The sequence below is a fragment of the Gouania willdenowi genome, chromosome 8 (genome assembly GCF_900634775.1).
Source record: "Gouania willdenowi chromosome 8, fGouWil2.1, whole genome shotgun sequence".
Classification (NCBI taxonomy): Eukaryota; Metazoa; Chordata; class Actinopteri; order Blenniiformes; family Gobiesocidae; genus Gouania; species Gouania willdenowi.
In genome coordinates, this window is record NC_041051.1 from 33606911 (window position 1) to 33626910 (window position 20000).

Here is a 20000-nt window from a genome sequence, read left to right on the forward strand (position 1 = left end):
CACACGAGGAATTTCTTATGGTGACCTGTGCTCTCTCAGGTAGTGTAACATTAAATAATAACAATCAACTAGAATAAAGAAAAAAATAAAGAAAGTAAAGAAAAATAAATAAATAAAAAAAAAGAAGTATAAACATAAATATAAGAGTAGTTAGACTAATATGTGCAAACTAAATAAAAATAACAGATAATAATAATAATAATAATAATAATAATAATAATAATAATAATAATAATGATGAAATAAAATAAAAAATACAATAATAATAATAATAAGATAATAGTGCAGTGTGACGATTTATTCAAAACAAAGCAGAAATCTTGAATAATTCCATCACGTGTGAATAAAATTCCTGTATATTAACTTTATAGATCAACTCCTTAACTTTCAGAAACTGGTGGAATTTCTCCAATAGCTTAAATATTAGCAGAGTTACAGACTTTTATGTTAACGTGTTCCCTGTGATGTGTTCAAGGTCCCTGGGAAACCCGGGCGATGTCATTAATGTAAAATATCCCGTACAGGTTTGAAGAGATGTGAAAAGAGGACGTGTTCAGGTAAAACCAGACATATGGTCACCCTACGTTAGCGCCATGCTAGCTCCTCCTCAGCCTGTGATTGGCCCTTTTGGTTTCATATTCATTCCAACTTTTTGAATCACAGTTTTTGTGGGATTTCTTTTGGGGACCGCCCAAAATAAACAAAGGGCCACATGTGGCCCCCGAGCCACGGGTGCCTGTGTGTGTGTGTGTGTGTGTGTGTGTGTGTGTGTGTGTGTGTGTGTGTGTGTGTGTGTGTGTGTGTGTGTGTGTGTGTGTGTGTGTGTGTGTGTGTGTGGGCGTACACTAACCCTGTGCTTCTCTATGATGCAGCAAACGTCTCGTCCAACCTTCTTCGCCCGTAAGTTTGAGGCCAGCGTGAGCCAGGAGGTCATCAACCAGCTGGACGCGTTCCTGTTTGGGCCGTACCCTCCGAACACGCCGGGCCTCAGCGCCTACTGGGAGAACGCCTACGAGCAGGAGGCGGACGGAGCGGCCGGCCTATCAGACGCTGCGCTCACGCACTACCACGCCTTCGCCCGCATGGGACTGAACCGAGCCTCCGCCCCCATCACCGCCTCACTGCAGGGAGAACCTGACCAACAGAGCTGCAGGTGTAACAGCACATCTATGTTTGTACGTCTACAACAAAGAACAGGAACACATCTATGTTTATACGTCTACAACAAAGAACAGGAACACATCTATGTTATACGTCTACAACAAAGAACAGGAACACATCTATGTTTATACGTCTATAACAAAGAACAGGAACACATCTATGTATATACATCTATAACAAAGAACAGGAACACATCTATGTTCATATGTCTATAACAAAGAACAGGAACACATCTATGTATATACATCTATAACAAAGAACAGGAACACATCTATGTATATACATCTATAACAAAGAACAGGAACACATCTATGTTTATACGTCTATAACAAAGAACAGGAACACATCTATGTATATACATCTATAACAAAGAACAGGAACACATCTATGTATATACATATATAACAAAGAACAGGAACACATCTATGTATATACGTCTATAACAAAGAACAGGAACACATCTATGTCATATGTCTATAACAAATAACAAACACATCTATGTATATACGTCTATAACAAAGAACAGGAACACATCTATGTATATACTTCTACAACAAAGAACAGGAACACATCTATGTTTATACGTCTACAACAAAGAACAGGAACACATCTATGTATTTACATCTATAACAAAGAACAGGAACACATCTATGTCATATGTCTATAACAAATAACAGAAACACATCTATGTATATACGTCTATAACAAACAACAGGAACACATCTATGTCATATGTCTATAACAAATAACAGAAACACATCTATGTTTATACGTCTATAACAAAGAACAGAAACACATCTATGTTTATATGTCTATAACAAAGAACAGGAACACATCAATGTTATATGTCTATAACAAAGAACAGGAACACATCAATGTTATATGTCTATAACAAAGAACAGGAACACATCAATGTTATATGTCTATAACAAAGAACAGGAACACATCAATGTTATATGTCTATAACAAAGAACAGGAACACATCAATGTTATATGTCTATAACAAAGAACAGGAACACATCAATGTTATATGTCTATAACAAAGAACAGGAACACATCAATGTTATATGTCTATAACAAAGAACAGAAACACATCAATGTTATATGTCTATAACAAAGAACAGGAACACATCTATGTATATACGTCTATAACAAAGAACAGGAACACATCAATGTTATATGTCTATAACAAAGAACAGGAACACATCAATGTTATATGTCTATAACAAAGAACAGGAACACATCAATGTTATATGTCTATAACAAAGAACAGAAACACATCAATGTTATATGTCTATAACAAAGAACAGGAACACATCTATGTATATACGTCTATAACAAAGAACAGGAACACATCTATGTATATACGTCTATAACAAAGAACAGGAACACTAACTGGTTTTTATCTCCAGGTTTGTTTTGGTGAACCTCCCCCTGTCCGTCCACCTCTACTTCCAGTCTGACCAGTTCCTAGGTTTATTGGTCCGACAGGCGACCACCAACAGAGGGTCCGGTCGGCTGGAGGTCCTGGAGACGTGGGTCACCCCTAAGGAGCACTTCACCCTCAGCCCCTCCCCCACCCCCAACAGGCTGCTGCACGTACAGGTCAGAGCCACACCCACCAGAACCAGAACTATCCCCACAATAAAACCAGAACCAGGCCTGACACCAGTCCCGATGGAACCAGTACCAAACTGAATCAGTGTAAAACCTATGAAAACCAGTTTATACACCAGAGTGAAACCAGTTCCACAAAACATCCCCAATCTAAAAAAAACAGTTTGAACCAGTTTAAAAACAAATCAAGCATTAAAACTAGTTTGAGACCAGTAATATATCGATACTAAACCTGTGTATAGGGTAATCAGGATCAAGTGTGAAAACCAGTCCAAATAAAGTGTTTAAAACCAGTAAAAGCCAAGTCAGATAAACCAGTGTGAGACCAATATGAAAAAACAGTTTCTAACCAGTTTAGAAACAAATGTTAAACCAGTATAAACCAGTCTGAAGCAGAAAGAATGTAGATGTTCCCTCTCAGAGAACTGGTTTGTGCAGGTGGGGACGGACTGGGACCCTAAGGAGCGTCTCTTCAGGAACTGGGGCAGCATCCTGGGCCCAGAGGACCAGCCCGGGGCCGTCCAGCGCTGGAGCCGCAGCCAGAGCAACCTGACGGCCACCGTGGTCTGGATCGACCCCACCAACGTCATCGCCGCCACCTACGACATCCTGGTGGACGCCGCGGCCGGAGCCACGCACTACCGGCCGCCCCTCGCTATCCCGCTAAGGCCCGGAGTGTGGACGCTCCGCGTTCTGCACCACTGGAACCAGCTCGGAGAGACCCACTTCCTGGTGGCTCCGCTGGAGTTTTACCGACAACAGCCCATAAAGAAAGGTACGTGAAACCAGCTTAAGAACCAGTGTGAAACCACTTTAAGAACTGGTTTGAAACTACTTTAAGGTAGTTAGAGGAAGTCTTTACACTGGCTCCCAGTCAGCCTCAGAGGAGACTGTAAAGTTCTGCTGCTGGTTATAAATGTGTGAATGGGTTTGGTCCAGAATACATCAGTGAGATGTTAGTCAGGTATGAACCCAGCAGGTCTCTGAGATCTATGGACACAGGTCAGATAGTGGAGCCCAGAGCTCACAGTAACCATGGTGATGCTGTGTTTAGTTGTTATGCTGCAAAGAAGTGGAACAAACTGCAGCAGAGCTGAAGTCAGCATCACATGTGAACATTTTTAAATCAAAGTTAAAGGAACTTTTTTTCTCTACTGCGTATGATTGAGAGAGATTTATGGTCATGATGATGATGTCATGTGTTTGTTGATGATTTTAAATGTTTTTATTGATTTTAAGCTGTTGAATGTTGCACCTTTTGATCATTTGAAGCACATTAAGTTGCCTTGTGTATGAAATGTGCTATACAAATAAATTTGTCTTGCCTTTAGGAACCAGTGTAGAACCAGTTTAAGAAGCAGCGTTCTGATGATGATTATCTGTGTCCGTCCTCAGAGGACACCCTGCGGCTGCACTCCGGTCCTCCTGGGAACTCCTACATGGAGCAGAGCTTCCACGGTCTGAACCCTCTGCTGCGGCTGCCGCTCAGCTTGAGCGCCGTGGAGGAGGCGGAGCTTAACGCCGGCCTGACGGGGTCAGCCCTGAGCCGGTGGGTGGACGCCCTGCTGGACAAACACTGGTCGGTCGCGGACGTTTGCAGCACGACGACGAGTGCTTGCAACGCCGTGCAGCACTGCCAACGTACCGCCTGGAGCTCACTAAGCCCCGACCCCAAGTCTGAACTGAGCGCGCCCAGAAAAGATGGACGAATCAGGTAGCAGCAGCAGCAGGACGGGGATCAATGAGCGAGGACAACGAAAACACACCAGGTTTACAAAGACTCTTTACACAGCACAGACACCAGGGGGCGTGTCTTATCTGATCCACAGGCAGCTCAAACCAGTACAATGTGTGTTAATCCAGTCCAAAAACCAGTGTGAAACCAGATCACAAACTAGTGTCCGATAAACTGGTATTAAACTAATCTTAAACAGTCCAGATAACAAATCCAGTGTAAAAATATCTCTCTTTGGAGCGACAGTGAAGCCCCGCCCCCTGCCACCGATCATTGACTAGTTTGCATTAAACAGAGGGGATGTTTTGAATCAACTGGTGATCATGTTACATGGTGACTGAGTTTAGAAGCTCCACAGTTAACAATTGTTATGGTTCACGCCGTTCGTTCATCGCACACCAACAGTGTGCTGATTGGTCAACATAACACAAGCCACGCCCACTTCACGGTACCTTAAAGGAGGAAGTGATCATCAATGATTGGTGTGTTTGGTGTAATGCACGTCCTGGTTTCCATGTTATATGATGAACACCAGCAGAGGAAGGTGTGTGTGAGTGTGTGTGTGTGAAAATGTACAGATTTTTAATTTATAAACACAAGGAATGAAACAAACTTCTCAGAGGGGGAAAAAAAATTAAGCTTCTCTCCGTGTGTGTGTGTCTCTCCGTGTGTGTGTGTGTAAGTGTGTCTCTCTCTGTGTGTGTGTCTCTCCGTGTGTGTGTGTGTAAGTGTGTAAGTGTGTCTCTCCGTGTGTGTGTGTGTAAGTGTGTGTCTCTCTGTGTGTGTGTAAGTGTGTGTGTGTCTCCAGTCTTTGGTAAGTCTTTAGAAACCAAAATAATTTAAAGTGATGAATTTAAAATGTTGATGCCTTAGAAACCACCCAGATGGATTTTTCAAAATAAAAGCTGATAACTCTTTGAATGCTGTCTGAAACCATTTATTTATTTTAGTTTTTATTGCTTTCTTTTTTAAAAACTGATCGAAAATGTTTTAAAAGGTAATGATTTTTTAAACTTCTCCAAAATCTCAGTGACTGATGTTTTATTTCAAACACAATTGAAAACTTTTGATTAAAAGAAAGAGTTTTTGAATCATTGGTTTAAACATTATGAGCTCCGGTTCATCTTTGCTCTGGTTTTCTCCAAACTTCTTCTCCTGAAATATACGTGGATTTGACGTTGAGTTTGTCGTCAAGCACGATCAGGTCTGAAAACACAACACAGCATCACTGAGGCTAATGCTAACATGCTAGCAGTCAGATCAAAGAAACAAGAACACCTAAGGCTAGTGATAATGCTAACAGGAACCTCAGAAATGTAAGATCACCAAGGCTAATGCTAATAGTAAAGGCAGAAATACAAAAACACTGAAAGTAATGCTAACACTAAGCCTCTGATAATGATGATCTAGCTCCTAACTGCTTTTGAGCATTCACAGCTTGAGTTAGCACAGAGAGTGAGCGTTAGCATCAGGAGTTAGCCCAGTGAGTGAGCGTTAGCATCATGAGTAAGAGCAGTGAGTTAGTTAGCTCAGTGAGTTAGCGTCAGCATCCTGAGTTAGCACAGTGAGTGAGCATTTGCATCATGAGTAAGAGCAGTGAGCTAGCTCAGTGAGTTAGCGTTAGCATCCTGAGTTAGCACAGTGAGTGAGATGTGCGACCTGCGTCGGCGCCGTAGTCCAGACGTCCTTTCCTAGCGATGCCGAGCAGCTGAGCAGGATGAAGCGACGCCGCCTCCAGAGCTTCCTCTGCTTTACAGCCTGAGGACAAAAACACGTTGCCTTCAAAATAAAAGCCTTTAAAAAAATAAAAAAAACTGACACACACACACACTGACCAGTGGCCTGCCAGAAGTGACGCACACACATGTCCATGGTGGCGATGCTGCCACACAGCGTTGTCGTACCTGAGGGGCGGAGCCAACAATCATTTGACCTGTGTGTGTGTGTGTGTGTGTGTGTGTGTGTGTGTGGCTGAACCTGCGACGTAGGCGTGCAGTCCTTTGATCTCTATGATCTGTTGACCCAGCATGTGTTGTCCTGGAGGGAGGCCCATGGCTGTGATGGCGTCCGTCACCAGAACCAGACCTGGACACAGGAGGAGCGTCAAAGGGACATGCCCACTTCTGACTTCAGTGAGCCCCGCCCTGACTAACCTGAGGGGTGTGCTCTGTGTGCAATGCGTAGAGCGGCAGGGTTGGTGTGGATCCCGTCTGCGATCATCCCGTAGTAAACGGTGCGAGGGGGCGGGACTTGGTCGGTGGTCAGCAGGCCCACGATGCCCGGGTCACGGTGGTGAAACTGAGGGCGGATGCAGTGAATGGTTTAAAATCCCGTCTGTGACAGACCGAAGGTCATGTGACTTACCGGCAGCATGGCGTTGAACAGGTGGGTGATGAAGGAGGCTCCGCCCCTTACGGCCTCCTCGGCCTGCGATAGGTTGGCTGCCGAGTGACCCAAGGACACTGTCACGCCCCTCCGACAGAGCTCCTTCACTGCCGATTGGCTGTTGTCCATCTCTGGGGCCAGTGTTACTATGGCGACGTTGCCCAGGTCGCCGTAGACCTCAATCAGGTCCTCAGTTGGTCTGGAGCTGAAGGTCCTCAGACAGTGTTCAGGGTGGGCTCCTTTCTTCTCAGCACTGATGAACGGACCCTCCAGATGAACACCTTCAATTATTATAAAATCCATTCTATTATATATATATATATATATATATATATATATATCTAATAAATCACATTCTATTATATATAAATATATATATATATATATCTAATATATCACATTCTATTATATATATATATATATATATCTAATATATCACATTCTATTATATATATATATATATATCTAATATATCACATTCTATTATATATATATATATATCTAATATATCACATTCTATTATATATATATCTCTAATATATCACATTCTATTATATATATATATATATATATATATATAATATATCACATTCTATTATATATATATATATCTAATATATCACATTCTATTATATATATATATATATATCTAATATATCACATTCTATTATATATATATATATATCTAATATATCACATTCTATTATATATAAATATCTAATATATCACATTCTATTATATATAAATATCTAATATATCACATTCTATTATATATATATATATATATATATATATATATCTAATAAATCACATTCTATTATATATATATATATATATATATATATCTAATATATCACATTCTATTATATATATATATATATATATCTAATATATCACATTCTATTATATATATATATATAGATATCTAATATATCACATTCTATTATATATATCTCTATATATCACATTCTATATATATATAGATATATAGATATATATATATATAAGATATCACATTCTATTAATATATATATATCTAATATATCACATTCTATTATATATATATAGATATCTAATATATCACATTCGATATATATATATAAATATCTAATATATCAACATTCTATATAATAATACTAGATCACATTCTATTATATAGATTAATATCTAATATATCACATTCTATTATATAATATAATATATATATCTAATATATCACATTCTATTAATATATAAATATCTAATATATCACATTCTATATATATAAATACTAATATCACATTCTATTATATATAAAATATCTAATATATCACATTCTATATTATATATATATATATCTCTAATATATCACATTCTATTATATATATCTCTAATATATCACATTCTATGATATATATATCTAGTATATCACACTATTATATATATATATATATATCTAATATATCACATTCTATTATATATATATAATAACATATATCACATTCTATTATATAAATATCTAATATATCACATGCTATTATATATAAATAGCTAATATATCACATTCTATTATATATATATAATAGTATATCTATCGATATATCACATTCTATTATATTATATATAATCTAATATATCACATTCTATATATATATATATATATCTAATATATCACATTCTATTATATATATAGATATCTAATATCACATTCGATATATATATATATCTAATATATCACATTCTATTTATAATATATATCTATATCACATTCTATTATATATATATCTAATATATACATTCTATTATAATATATATATCTAATATATCACATTCTATTATATATATATATATCTAATATATCACATTCTATTATATATATATATATCTAATATATCACATTCTATATATATATATATATATATATATCACATTCTATTATATATATATATATATCTAATATATCACATTCTATTATATATATATCTAATATATCACATTCTATTATATATATATATATCTAATATATCACATTCTATTATATATATATATATCTAATATATCACATTCTATTATATATATATCTAATATATCACATTCTATTATATATATATATATCTAATATATCACATTCTATTATATATATATCTAATATATCACATTCTATTATATATATATATATCTAATATATCACATTCTATTATATATATATCTAATATATCACATTCTATTATATATATATATATCTAATATATCACATTCTATTATATATATATATATCTAATATATCACATTCTATTATATATAAATATCTAATATATCACATTCTATTATATATATATCTAATATATCACATTCTATTATATATATATCTCTAATATATCACATTCTATTATATATAAATATCTAATATATCACATTCTATATAGAGAATATATTATAGAATATACGAGAACAGCAACAAAAATAAAACATATATATACAATAACAACAATAATAAACAGTAGCAACAACAATATAATGAATAATGACAATAAATATGATATTAATACTATAATTATATATACTAATTATCACAATAAAAGTAATTATTATTCTAACAAAATAATTAATTATGAATAATGATTTCATTTATTTAAAAGGTCCTGGACTTGTTAGATAATAATATTTTTATTTAATTAAGTTGCAGTAATTTAATGAATATGAATCAAAGTGAGCATGTGATCACTAGGGTGATTAATGGAGCTCTGTGATTGGTCGGTTCCTCTCACCTAGAACTCCTGCTCCATCTGGTCCTCCTTCCTGGACTTTGATCTGAGGGAGAACCTAAAACACACACACACACTATCACAAGGTCGTAATGTAAGGACACACACACACACACACACACACACACACACACACACACACACACACACACACACACACACACACACACACACACACACACACACACACACACACACACACACACACACACCCACACACCCCCCCCCCCCCCCCTACCTGGTGGTATACAACAGGTGGGGAGGAGACCAGTGTGGGACAGAATGAAGTCACTCCATGTTCTAGAATCTTTTTGGCCACCAACGAAACATTCTCAGGAACATTTTCAGACAGCTGAGAAAAGTCAACCCCAAACCCTCCTGTAGAGAGAGGAAGGTCAGTGTGTGTGTGTGTGTGTGTGTGTGTGTGTGTGTGTGTGTGTGTGTGTGTGTGTGTACCATTGATCTGTGTGTCAATGAAGCCTGGAGCGATGATGGTTCCCTCACAGTTCACCAGTTCATCAGCGAAACCTTGTTCATCATAGAAAAGCTTCTCTGGGTTCAGAATAGAACCATCACGCACCCACAGGTCCTCTCTGTTTATACACACAATATATACATATAATATATACAAATATATACACACAATATATACACACAATATATACATATAATATATACAAATATATACACACAATATATACAAATATATACACACAATATATACACAATATATACACATAATATATACACAATATATACATTTAATATATACAAATATATACACACAATATATACATTTAATATATACAAATATATACACACAATATATACACACAATATATACACATATATACACACAATATATACACATAATATGTACACAATATATACATTTAATATATACAAATATATACACACAATATATACATTTAATATATACAAATATATACACATAATATATACACACAATATATACATTTAATATATACAAATATATACACACAATATATACATATAATATATACAAATATATACACACAATATATACAAATATATACACACAATATATACACACAATATATACACAATATATACACAATATATACATATAATATATACACACAATATATACACACAATATATACACACAATATATACACACAATATATACATTTAATATATACAAATATATACACACAATATATACACACAATATATACAAATATATACACACAATATATACACACAATATATACATATAATATATACACACAATATATACACAATATATACACACAATATATACACATAATATATACACAATATATACATTTAATATATACAAATATATACACACAATATATACATTTAATATATACAAATATATACACACAATATATACACACAATATATACACACAATATATACATTTAATATATGCAAATATATACACACAATATATACACACAATATATACAAATATATACATACAATATATACAAATATATACACACGATATATACACATATACACACAATATATACACATAATATATACACACAATATATACAAATATATACACACAATATATACACATATATACACACAATATATACAAATATATACATACAATATATACACACAATATATACAAATATATACACACAATATATACAAATATATACACACAATATATACACATAATATATACACACAATATATACAAATATATACACACAATATATACACATATATACACACAATATAAACACATATACACACAATATATACAAATATATACACATATGCACACACAATATATACACATATACACACACAATATATACAAATATATACACACAATATATACAAATATATACACACAATATATACACAGAATAGAACCATCACGCACCCACAGGTCCTGTCTATACACACATATATATGTGTATATATACAATAACATGTGTCTGTGTATATACATATATGTGTGATTATGTGTGTGTACACGTGTATACAAATGTGTGTGTGTATATATAAATGTGTGTGTGTTACCTCTGCAGTGTGTGTGTCTTTGTTAATATAAGTGTGTGTGTGCGTTAATATAAGTGTGTGTGTGTTACCTCTGCAGTGTGTGTGTGTGTGTGTTATCTCTACAGTGTGTGTGTGTGTGTTACCTCTGCAGTGTGTGTGTCTTTGTAAATATAAGTGTGTGTGTGTTACCTCTGCAGTGTGTGTGTGTGTTACCTCTACAGTGTGTGTGTGTGTGTGTTACCTCTACAGTGTGTGTGTGTGTGTGTTACCTCTACAGTGTGTGTGTGTGTGTGTGTGTGTGTTACCTCTGCAGTGTGTGTGTCTTTGTTAATATAAGTGTGTGTGTGTTACCTCTGCAGTGTGTGTGTGTGTTACCTCTACAGTGTGTGTGTGTGTGTTACCTCTACAGTGTGTGTGTGTGTGTTACCTCTACAGTGTGTGTGTGTGTGTGTGTTACCTCTGCAGTGTGTGTGTGTGTGTGTTACCTCTGCAGTGTATGTGTGTGTGTGTGTTACCTCTACAGTGTGTGTGTGTGTGTGTGTGTGTGTGTGTGTGTGTGTTACCTCTGCAGTGTGTGTTCTCTGAGGATGGTCCCGTTGATGAAGCGAGTTATTGGAGCGTCAGACACAGACTTGTTGGACGGCATCTTAGTTTGTTTTCCTACAATATAATAATAATTATTCATAATTAAGTCACCCATTGAATTATTATTAGATTTTGTTTTACTAAAAGACAAAATAACCAAAAAATAAACTAACAATAATAATAATAACTATAACATTATCATCCCACGCCAGATTTGTTGTCATTATGACTCAACTTAAATGTACACATAAGAAAATATTATCACATCAGAATATAAAATTATATCTTAAACATTTTCTAAGAATATCTGTCCCCTTTAACTCAAACCTATATAATAAGGAAAACAATAACAATATATAATAGTAACTTATTGACACTTAATGAATTATTATTAAACTTTGTTTTACTAAAAAACTAAAAAACATTAAATATTTTGGCTGTTTAAAACTCAACTTCAACCAAATTAAGAAACTTATTTCCTACAAATGAAGCTTTTCTTGAAATATAAACTTCAATAAAATAATATTATGGAATATACAGTAACAACAGCAGTACAATGATAATAATATATATGTATATATAACTATTGAGTTATTATTAAACTTTGCTTTACTAAAAACTAAAATAAAACAAAAAAAAACTAACAATAATAATAATATATAAAAATAATAATAATAATATATAACGGTAACTTATTGTCGCTTTTTCAATTATATTAAACTTTGTTTCACTAAAAACCAAAATAACCTACACAAAAAAATAAATGTTTTTTATATTTAAATCTCAACTTAAACCAAAAAAAGAAACTTATTTCACACAAATGAAGTTTTTCCTTTTCCTGAAATATAAAATATATAAATTTAAAAGACAATTTCTCACCGAACCGAAGCCTCAGAGCGTCTCTGATGTGTAGTTCAGACGTGTCTGAGACGAGATGACGACGCTGTGAATATAAGAGCTGATGAAATGACCTTTGACCTCTTCTACCTGAGCTCAGTTTCATTATGAGGAAACAAACAATCATTGGAGTTCTTTGCATCCATAAAGTTTGGAAGAATCGCTTCATGAACTCAGGGTTTCTTTAGTGGAGCATGTGTCAGCATATTTTTTGCTGACTCAGCTCAAGACCAACACAAATCTATACATAGTCATATACAATCAATAGAGGTGTCCCCATCCGATATTGATATTGGTCCGATATCAGCCAGAAAACGGATATCGGATTTTATCGGACTGCATCTAAAATCTTCGATATCATAACGATATAATAAATATATATATATATATATATATAATTCAATTAATTTGTAGAATACTGCAGATGTTATGTTGGATGGTTAAAATGTACGTAACCAATTGGTTAATAATAAATTGGTCAATTTTTCTCATCCCTACTGTTACTATTGTTCTCTGTTTGAGTGACATCACATGATCAAGACTTTTCTAATATTCCACACTACAAAATAAGTCATAAATGTATGTATGATTCATGCTGTTATCGTATCGGATCCAAATCGGTATCGTCCAATAACGCAAGGCTGCAATATCGGTATCGGATCGGAAGGGAAAAAGTTGTATCGGGACATCCCTACAATACAATACCATCTACTGTATATCAGACTTAATGTTTAGCTCTGTACATCTATATAAATATATATTTTATATTAGAGTTGGGACGAAATGTTTTAGAGATACGTGCTTATGTTATTATTGAACGATCAGGGTCTTTGTGTGGTAACGGAGTGGAGTGGACAACATGAAGGTTGGTCACACACTGAGCTACACAAAAACACTCATGCGTGCACACACACCAACACTCGTGGGGGGTCACTGACTCTGCGTCAGAGTCAGTGACCATAAATCGCACAAAGCAACGCATTGATAATGACATTTGTTGCCAATGATTTTAACTCATTCAGTGCCAGCAATTTTACAGCGGTTTGACTGATTTTTAAAGACTTACAGAATATTTTGTACTATGACTAAAATCTGATTCTGAAAGATTAAAGTCTCTAATTTCATCAGAAAAAATTATTTTGTTTATAGTTTGTTTTATTCTTCTTTAATCATCAGTTGAATAGAGGAAAGTTTCACACAAATCACCAGTTTGTGACAAAAAGCTGTGAAAAATGACTTTTTCTGAAAAAGTCTATTAGTGACTTTGAAGCTATTTTTTTTTGCTTTCGTGACACCTCAACATTAGTTTCCTTCAATAAAACTACAAAACTGAGACCAGGCATTTGATGACATTATTATTATTATTATTATTTTACTATCTATGTCAGAGTTGAATTGATTTCTTACTGTATTTTGGCATTCCTCCAAGTCTCTCCCCCGTCATTCTCCACACACGCAACTTCCTCCACCTCCCAGACATGCTGAGTGTCAGCGCTTGGCCCGTTTTTTTTTATCGTTTTCTCTCACCATCGCCACACTCTCAATAGTCCACTTAGTTCCACACATGCTCTGGTCTAGTGTGACCTGCTGTGAGCTGGTGGGAACTTCAGCATCAACTCTGTCGCACCATTTTCTGTCTCGTAAACTCATTTCCTCTCCCTCTGAGCTCTGCCCATCACAGGTGCTCTGCTGCCACCTACAGGTCACCAGTTGGTCACTACATCATGGTACTAGTTAGATATTCACCAGAGAGCTTCGTCACACTGTCTCCTAGCAACCCCGGCCGAAAAACACAATTCACGTCTATAGACGTAAATGGCACTCAATGAGTTAATAGTCGATTTTTATCAATTTATTGTTTCGTTGTTGCAGCCTTACTGCTGAGGCAGACTAAAGTTGGTCACCTGACACTCTGCCATCTTTACTTTTGATATACTTATTCCCAGGAATGAACATGTGAGTGCTAAAAGTGGAGCCAAACAAAGAAAACAAAGGGGCCAGCTGACGACAATCATGCGGTCTCTCTATGGGAACAGGAAAGACACACTCATATATAAAGACTGATATAGTGAATATATGTTATGGTGAGGTCAACAGTTTGTTGTTGAAAGTGAAAACGAGCAGAGAAGAGAAAGGTCAGAGTCTGCAGAGGAACATCACCAGGTTAAAGTCTCAGATGTTTGGTTTTCCTCTGAGGGAAAGCTTTTTTATCACGTCAGCATTTCTAATGAAGCTCAGGTGATTCACTTCATTTAAACTAAAAGTACAATTACTCCAGGAAAAGTTAGATGTGAACCTCTTTTGTTTACAGAAAAAGAATAAAAACAGTTGTGAACCAAAAAAAATCTGTTACCGCAGGGGACGACTGTTCCAACTCTGAGGTTTGGTAGTAGACAATGGAGCAGAGAAGAGCAGCTCTCCTAAGAAACCTTTACTCTCCCTTAAACAGTGAGTTGATCACAGAACAATTGGTAAAAATCTGAATATAATGGGACAGAAGTGTTGAAATGACCTTATTCTGAGTTCATGAAGCAATTCTATCAAACTTCTTATTGTTGCAAAGAACTCCAATGATTAAGCTTCGTTCCTCATAGTGAAACTGAACTCAGGTGAAGGAGGTCAAAGGTCAAAGACTATTTATTTAACTACAGATCACAGACGCACTGAGGCTTTGGTTTCGGTGAGAGATTCAGGGCTCGAGACTGCGATCAAAATAGTCGCATATGCGAGTATATTTTCAGTGTGCGCGAGTGAAAATGTTACCTAGTCGCATCCGTGCGAGTGCGTATGGATGACCTTATTTTAGACGGAGCGGCTGAAAGCTTCGTCACGTCCCACAGAGAGAAGCAGTACAAAGGAAGAACATGCTGAGCTCAGCAATAGAGCGTACACACTCATCAGAATCATCATGGAGGGACTAGAACTGATGGACTATGATACCAGGACAGATGTTCAGCTGTGGTTCTCCCAGAGCAGGGGTTTGCAACCTGTGGCTCTGGAGCCTAATGTGGCCCTTTGACTCTTATACAATGGCTCCCTATAGCTTTAAAAAACTACTGAAATAAATAGTTATTTTTACAGAGGCTTTTAATGATTAATGACAAATAAAATCATGATATAACAATTTATTAACCTAAAATTAATCAGGTTGTACAATGACTCAGCACTTTCCTACTTCACCTCCTACAACATCTACAGACCATCAACTTTCCTCCACCTGTGACTAACCTTAAGTTTTAAATCCCTGGTAAGAAACTAAACCAACAAAAACACTATTTCTGGAAGAAAATACAGATTTTAATTGTGTGGGAACAGATTCATTTAACCACCAATGTACAGGTTAAATATGTATGTTTTATGTGTGGCAAGAAATGAGTAATTAGCATGTGTTGATCACATGATCATGTGTTATTATATTCATGTTCCTGCTTGTTGCAGAAAAACTTAATATTGACACTAAAACATGAAATCATTTTACAAATATATCTCAAGTCATTGTCAATCTTTACTTCAAGCAAAACTACGGTACGTTAGTTAAGTTAACTATTCATCAGCATGTATGTCTATGTTAATTTTTCTATATTCTGAGAGAGTAGGTGGAGCTGTATTATTATATCACATTTACCTTTCTATGTGATGGAGTTCCTGACATATTGGAAAATGAAAATGGAACAAAATAAGGACACATATCATAATGTGTATTGTTATCTTTGATAAATAATGAGGTGGGATCTAATGTAAACACTGATGTCACATCTGGTCCAACATGGCTGCTCTCTGCAGATTGGATTTCAAAGTAAAAAATCATAGAAAATCCTTAAAAAAAGAAAAATATGCATGAAATGTGTGAAATGTGTTAAGTCAAAAATAAATGTGCACTTATTTTGTGCACATAATACATTTTATGTTTTATATTTCAAATCAGGAAGTGTACTATTATTTGGGCCATAGCATATAGTCATCTTATGGAAATCCTTGTTTTAATCACAAATCACACCAAAAATGGTGAAAAAGGTGGTGAAATGGGATTTTAAAAACCACAGAAATTGGTTAAAATTTGCAAATTGGAGTGGACAAAAATGGACAGAAAAGTTGATTAAAAAAAGGGGTTCAAACTTTGGCAACATTGGCTCAAAAATAGCAGAAATGGAGGACAGGTGGAATAATTAGTTTAAACTGGCTGGCAAATAATGGGCATGACAAATGGTGAATGTGGTTAAATTGGCAAAAATAAGCAATAAGCATTTTACACAAATTTTACATTTTGTCATCTTTACCCAAAATTCAAGGCTCCGCCCGGCAAACACCGTAAAAGTTATAAAGATCCATGGATAACTTTCAGTGTCCCACACCTCGAGATGATTTAAACCCGTCAGTGAAACGTTCGAGGAGAAATGCGTTAAAATACAACGTGAGCAAAAATAGCAATTTTAAAGTCAAGATTCTGGGCTTCCTGTGTGTTTTTTGGCGTTGTCCTAATAATATTTTTTACTTGTCTTGTCATGATTTACTTCTGTGTCAATTTTCATGATTCTACTATTAATTAATTTTTTTGGCAATTCCAATCTCGTAATGCATTTTTGGCGTACTAGGGAGCGCTGGCACGTCAAATTTTTGCATTTTAAAATCGAAAATAGCCAGAAATTAGAGAAGCGCGCGATTGAATTTTGTTTGAATTTTTGAGACTCTACATAATGACTCAGTGTGTGAAAAGTAGGTGAGTTTGTTCTGACACCGAGAAAGAAAGAAAGAATAATAATCCAACCAAATAACAATGTTTCTCCCTTTTTGAGTACCATGAACCATACGTTTCGGAAAGCGCGGGAGCATGCCTACGACATGTCAAGGGTCCCTGGTCACTGACGGCAAGTGGCGTTTGGATAGGCTCCGCCCCTACAAGATCAAGAGGCCCTTCACCAGCTCGTGGCGCTCGGGCCTAAATATAGTGAAAAAAGGTTAAAAGTAACAATAATGGCTTAACATATGTGATATTAGGTGTAAAAGTGGTGGAAAGGGTTTATAAGTGCTGAACATGTGTAGAAAGTAGAAAAAATGTGAAGAAAAATCATGAAAATGTGATGTGATGTGAAGAAGAACAAAAAACAAGCTAGTGTCTCGACCCTCAGGTTGAAAACCCCTATTGTACATGACTGTAGGCTAGCTAGCTAGTTAGCTACAGGTAGAATTTAACAGGTTTAGGAAGTAAAATCTTTTAAACTACTTCAAAGTTGTGTCTGTCACAGTTTAAAAAGATAAAAAACTCAGACTTGAAATGATTAAAATCCACCTGACGTTACACTGTCAACCGGAAGTCACTATAAACTCCACAAATCACGTTATTCATGTTTCCTCTGCTGGCGCCAAACTCCGTAAAACAAACATGTGATTTAAAGAAACGTGTCACGTGGCTGTTTGCTTTACCTTCAGACTTAAAGATGTGACACGTGGAAGATGTTTGGACACGAGCCGTTAATTCGGCATTGGTGAAGATCCGGTAGAGTTTTGTCATCTGACGTGTTTCCACTTCATGTTCTGTCCTCACGACGCTTCTCCACGGACACAACACAGGTCACAGCGGCGTTAAAACACGTCTTTTTACTACAGAGTCCCGCATTCCTAAACGCTTAGTGTGCAGTTCAAAGTGTCCGTCACTCAGAAGGAGGATAGGTCATGTGACCGCACGAGGTAAAGGTCAGCTGATCAAAACAACAGGAAAAGGTTGTTTTGATCAGCTGCAATTTTAGCGGTGACCAGCAGGAGGAGCCACAGTTTAAGACGCCATTTACAGTCAATCCAGACATTATTCAAACCTCTGGTATCATTTGATTTAAAGTTACTTTTATTCAACCAGCAAGTTTTTTTCTTGATTGAAAATAACCCACGTGTCTCCCAGAAGATTTTTTATTTTATTTATTTATTTATTCAGTTCATTTCCGACATGGTTGCAATCACAGAAATTCATTTTGACATTCAGAGCAAAATCACATCATTGTTTTTTTTTTTTTTTTTTTTTTTGTCCTTTTTCATGCCGGAAAGGGCGACGGAAAAAAGCATTTTGCTTATCCAGATCCGTCCCCTGATTTGAACACAGATAATTTTACATCAAACCTCGTTTCTTCCCTAGTCAAACATTCTCATCTTCTTCATAATTTCATCTTTTCATCAACATTTTTTTTTTTGTTGTTCTTTTTTATGTGATGTGTTCTCGTCTGCAGTCATTGTTCCTGTTGTTACTCCTCCTCACTGTCCTTTTTTTCCGTATCTCCTCGAGCTTTCTTTTCCAGTCGTTGTTAGATAATAAGACAATGTGCAAGATACGTCATTGTGAGAAAAAAATACGTCACAATGTTTACAAACAATCAAAGGGTCTTAATAATAATAATAATAATAATAATAATAATAATAATACATTCCTTAAATTATTCAGACCTTGTTTCAAAATAGGAATTATTTATTCTTATTTTGTCAAATAATAATTTGATTCACACATAAATCTGCTTTGCCTTAGTTATTTGATTATGTTTATTATTTATTATGATTTATTTATGATTTATTAAACTCTTCTTCTTTGTATTATACTGTTTTTAATGTATTGCACTGTTTTTATTATTCTGTTTTTATCGTAAAGTGTCCTTGGGTGGCCTGAAAGGCACTTTTTAAATAAAATGAATTATTATTATTATTATTATTATTATTATTATTATTATTATTATTATTATTTGAAATAATTTCATTTTGTGGGATTAGTCTGATGTATTTCATTTTATTTAATGTATTTAATTTAATTTCAATGATGTTCTATTTTATGTCCTACTTGTTTATCTGTTGTTTATTTATTTATT

General features: G+C 35.0%; 2 protein-coding genes across 2 annotated transcripts in view; one reads left to right on the forward strand and one right to left on the reverse strand.

Annotated features, from left to right (window-relative positions):
* LOC114467935 (xylosyltransferase 1-like) overlaps positions 1 to 5357 on the forward strand; it is a 24207-nt gene extending 18850 nt beyond the window's left edge. The window contains exons 8-11 of the mRNA XM_028454474.1: positions 873 to 1153; positions 2574 to 2766; positions 3217 to 3553; positions 4174 to 5357. Coding sequence (XP_028310275.1) covers positions 873 to 1153; positions 2574 to 2766; positions 3217 to 3553; positions 4174 to 4496 — 1134 coding nt within the window. The 3' untranslated portion in view covers positions 4497 to 5357. The remainder of the gene's footprint in view (positions 1 to 872; positions 1154 to 2573; positions 2767 to 3216; positions 3554 to 4173) is intronic.
* A 180-nt stretch (positions 5358 to 5537) lies between these two features.
* amdhd2 (amidohydrolase domain containing 2) lies at positions 5538 to 18865 on the reverse strand. The gene is made up of 11 exons (XM_028454482.1): positions 18580 to 18865; positions 12240 to 12336; positions 10099 to 10235; positions 9881 to 10020; positions 9646 to 9700; positions 6878 to 7179; positions 6667 to 6811; positions 6491 to 6598; positions 6349 to 6417; positions 6173 to 6271; positions 5538 to 5719 (listed from the first exon to the last, which is right to left on the reverse strand). Exons 1-11 carry the CDS (start codon positions 18665 to 18667, stop codon positions 5634 to 5636), a joined length of 1326 nt encoding a protein of 441 aa, XP_028310283.1. The 5' UTR covers positions 18668 to 18865; the 3' UTR covers positions 5538 to 5633.
* Positions 18866 to 20000: the final 1135 nt, after the last annotated feature.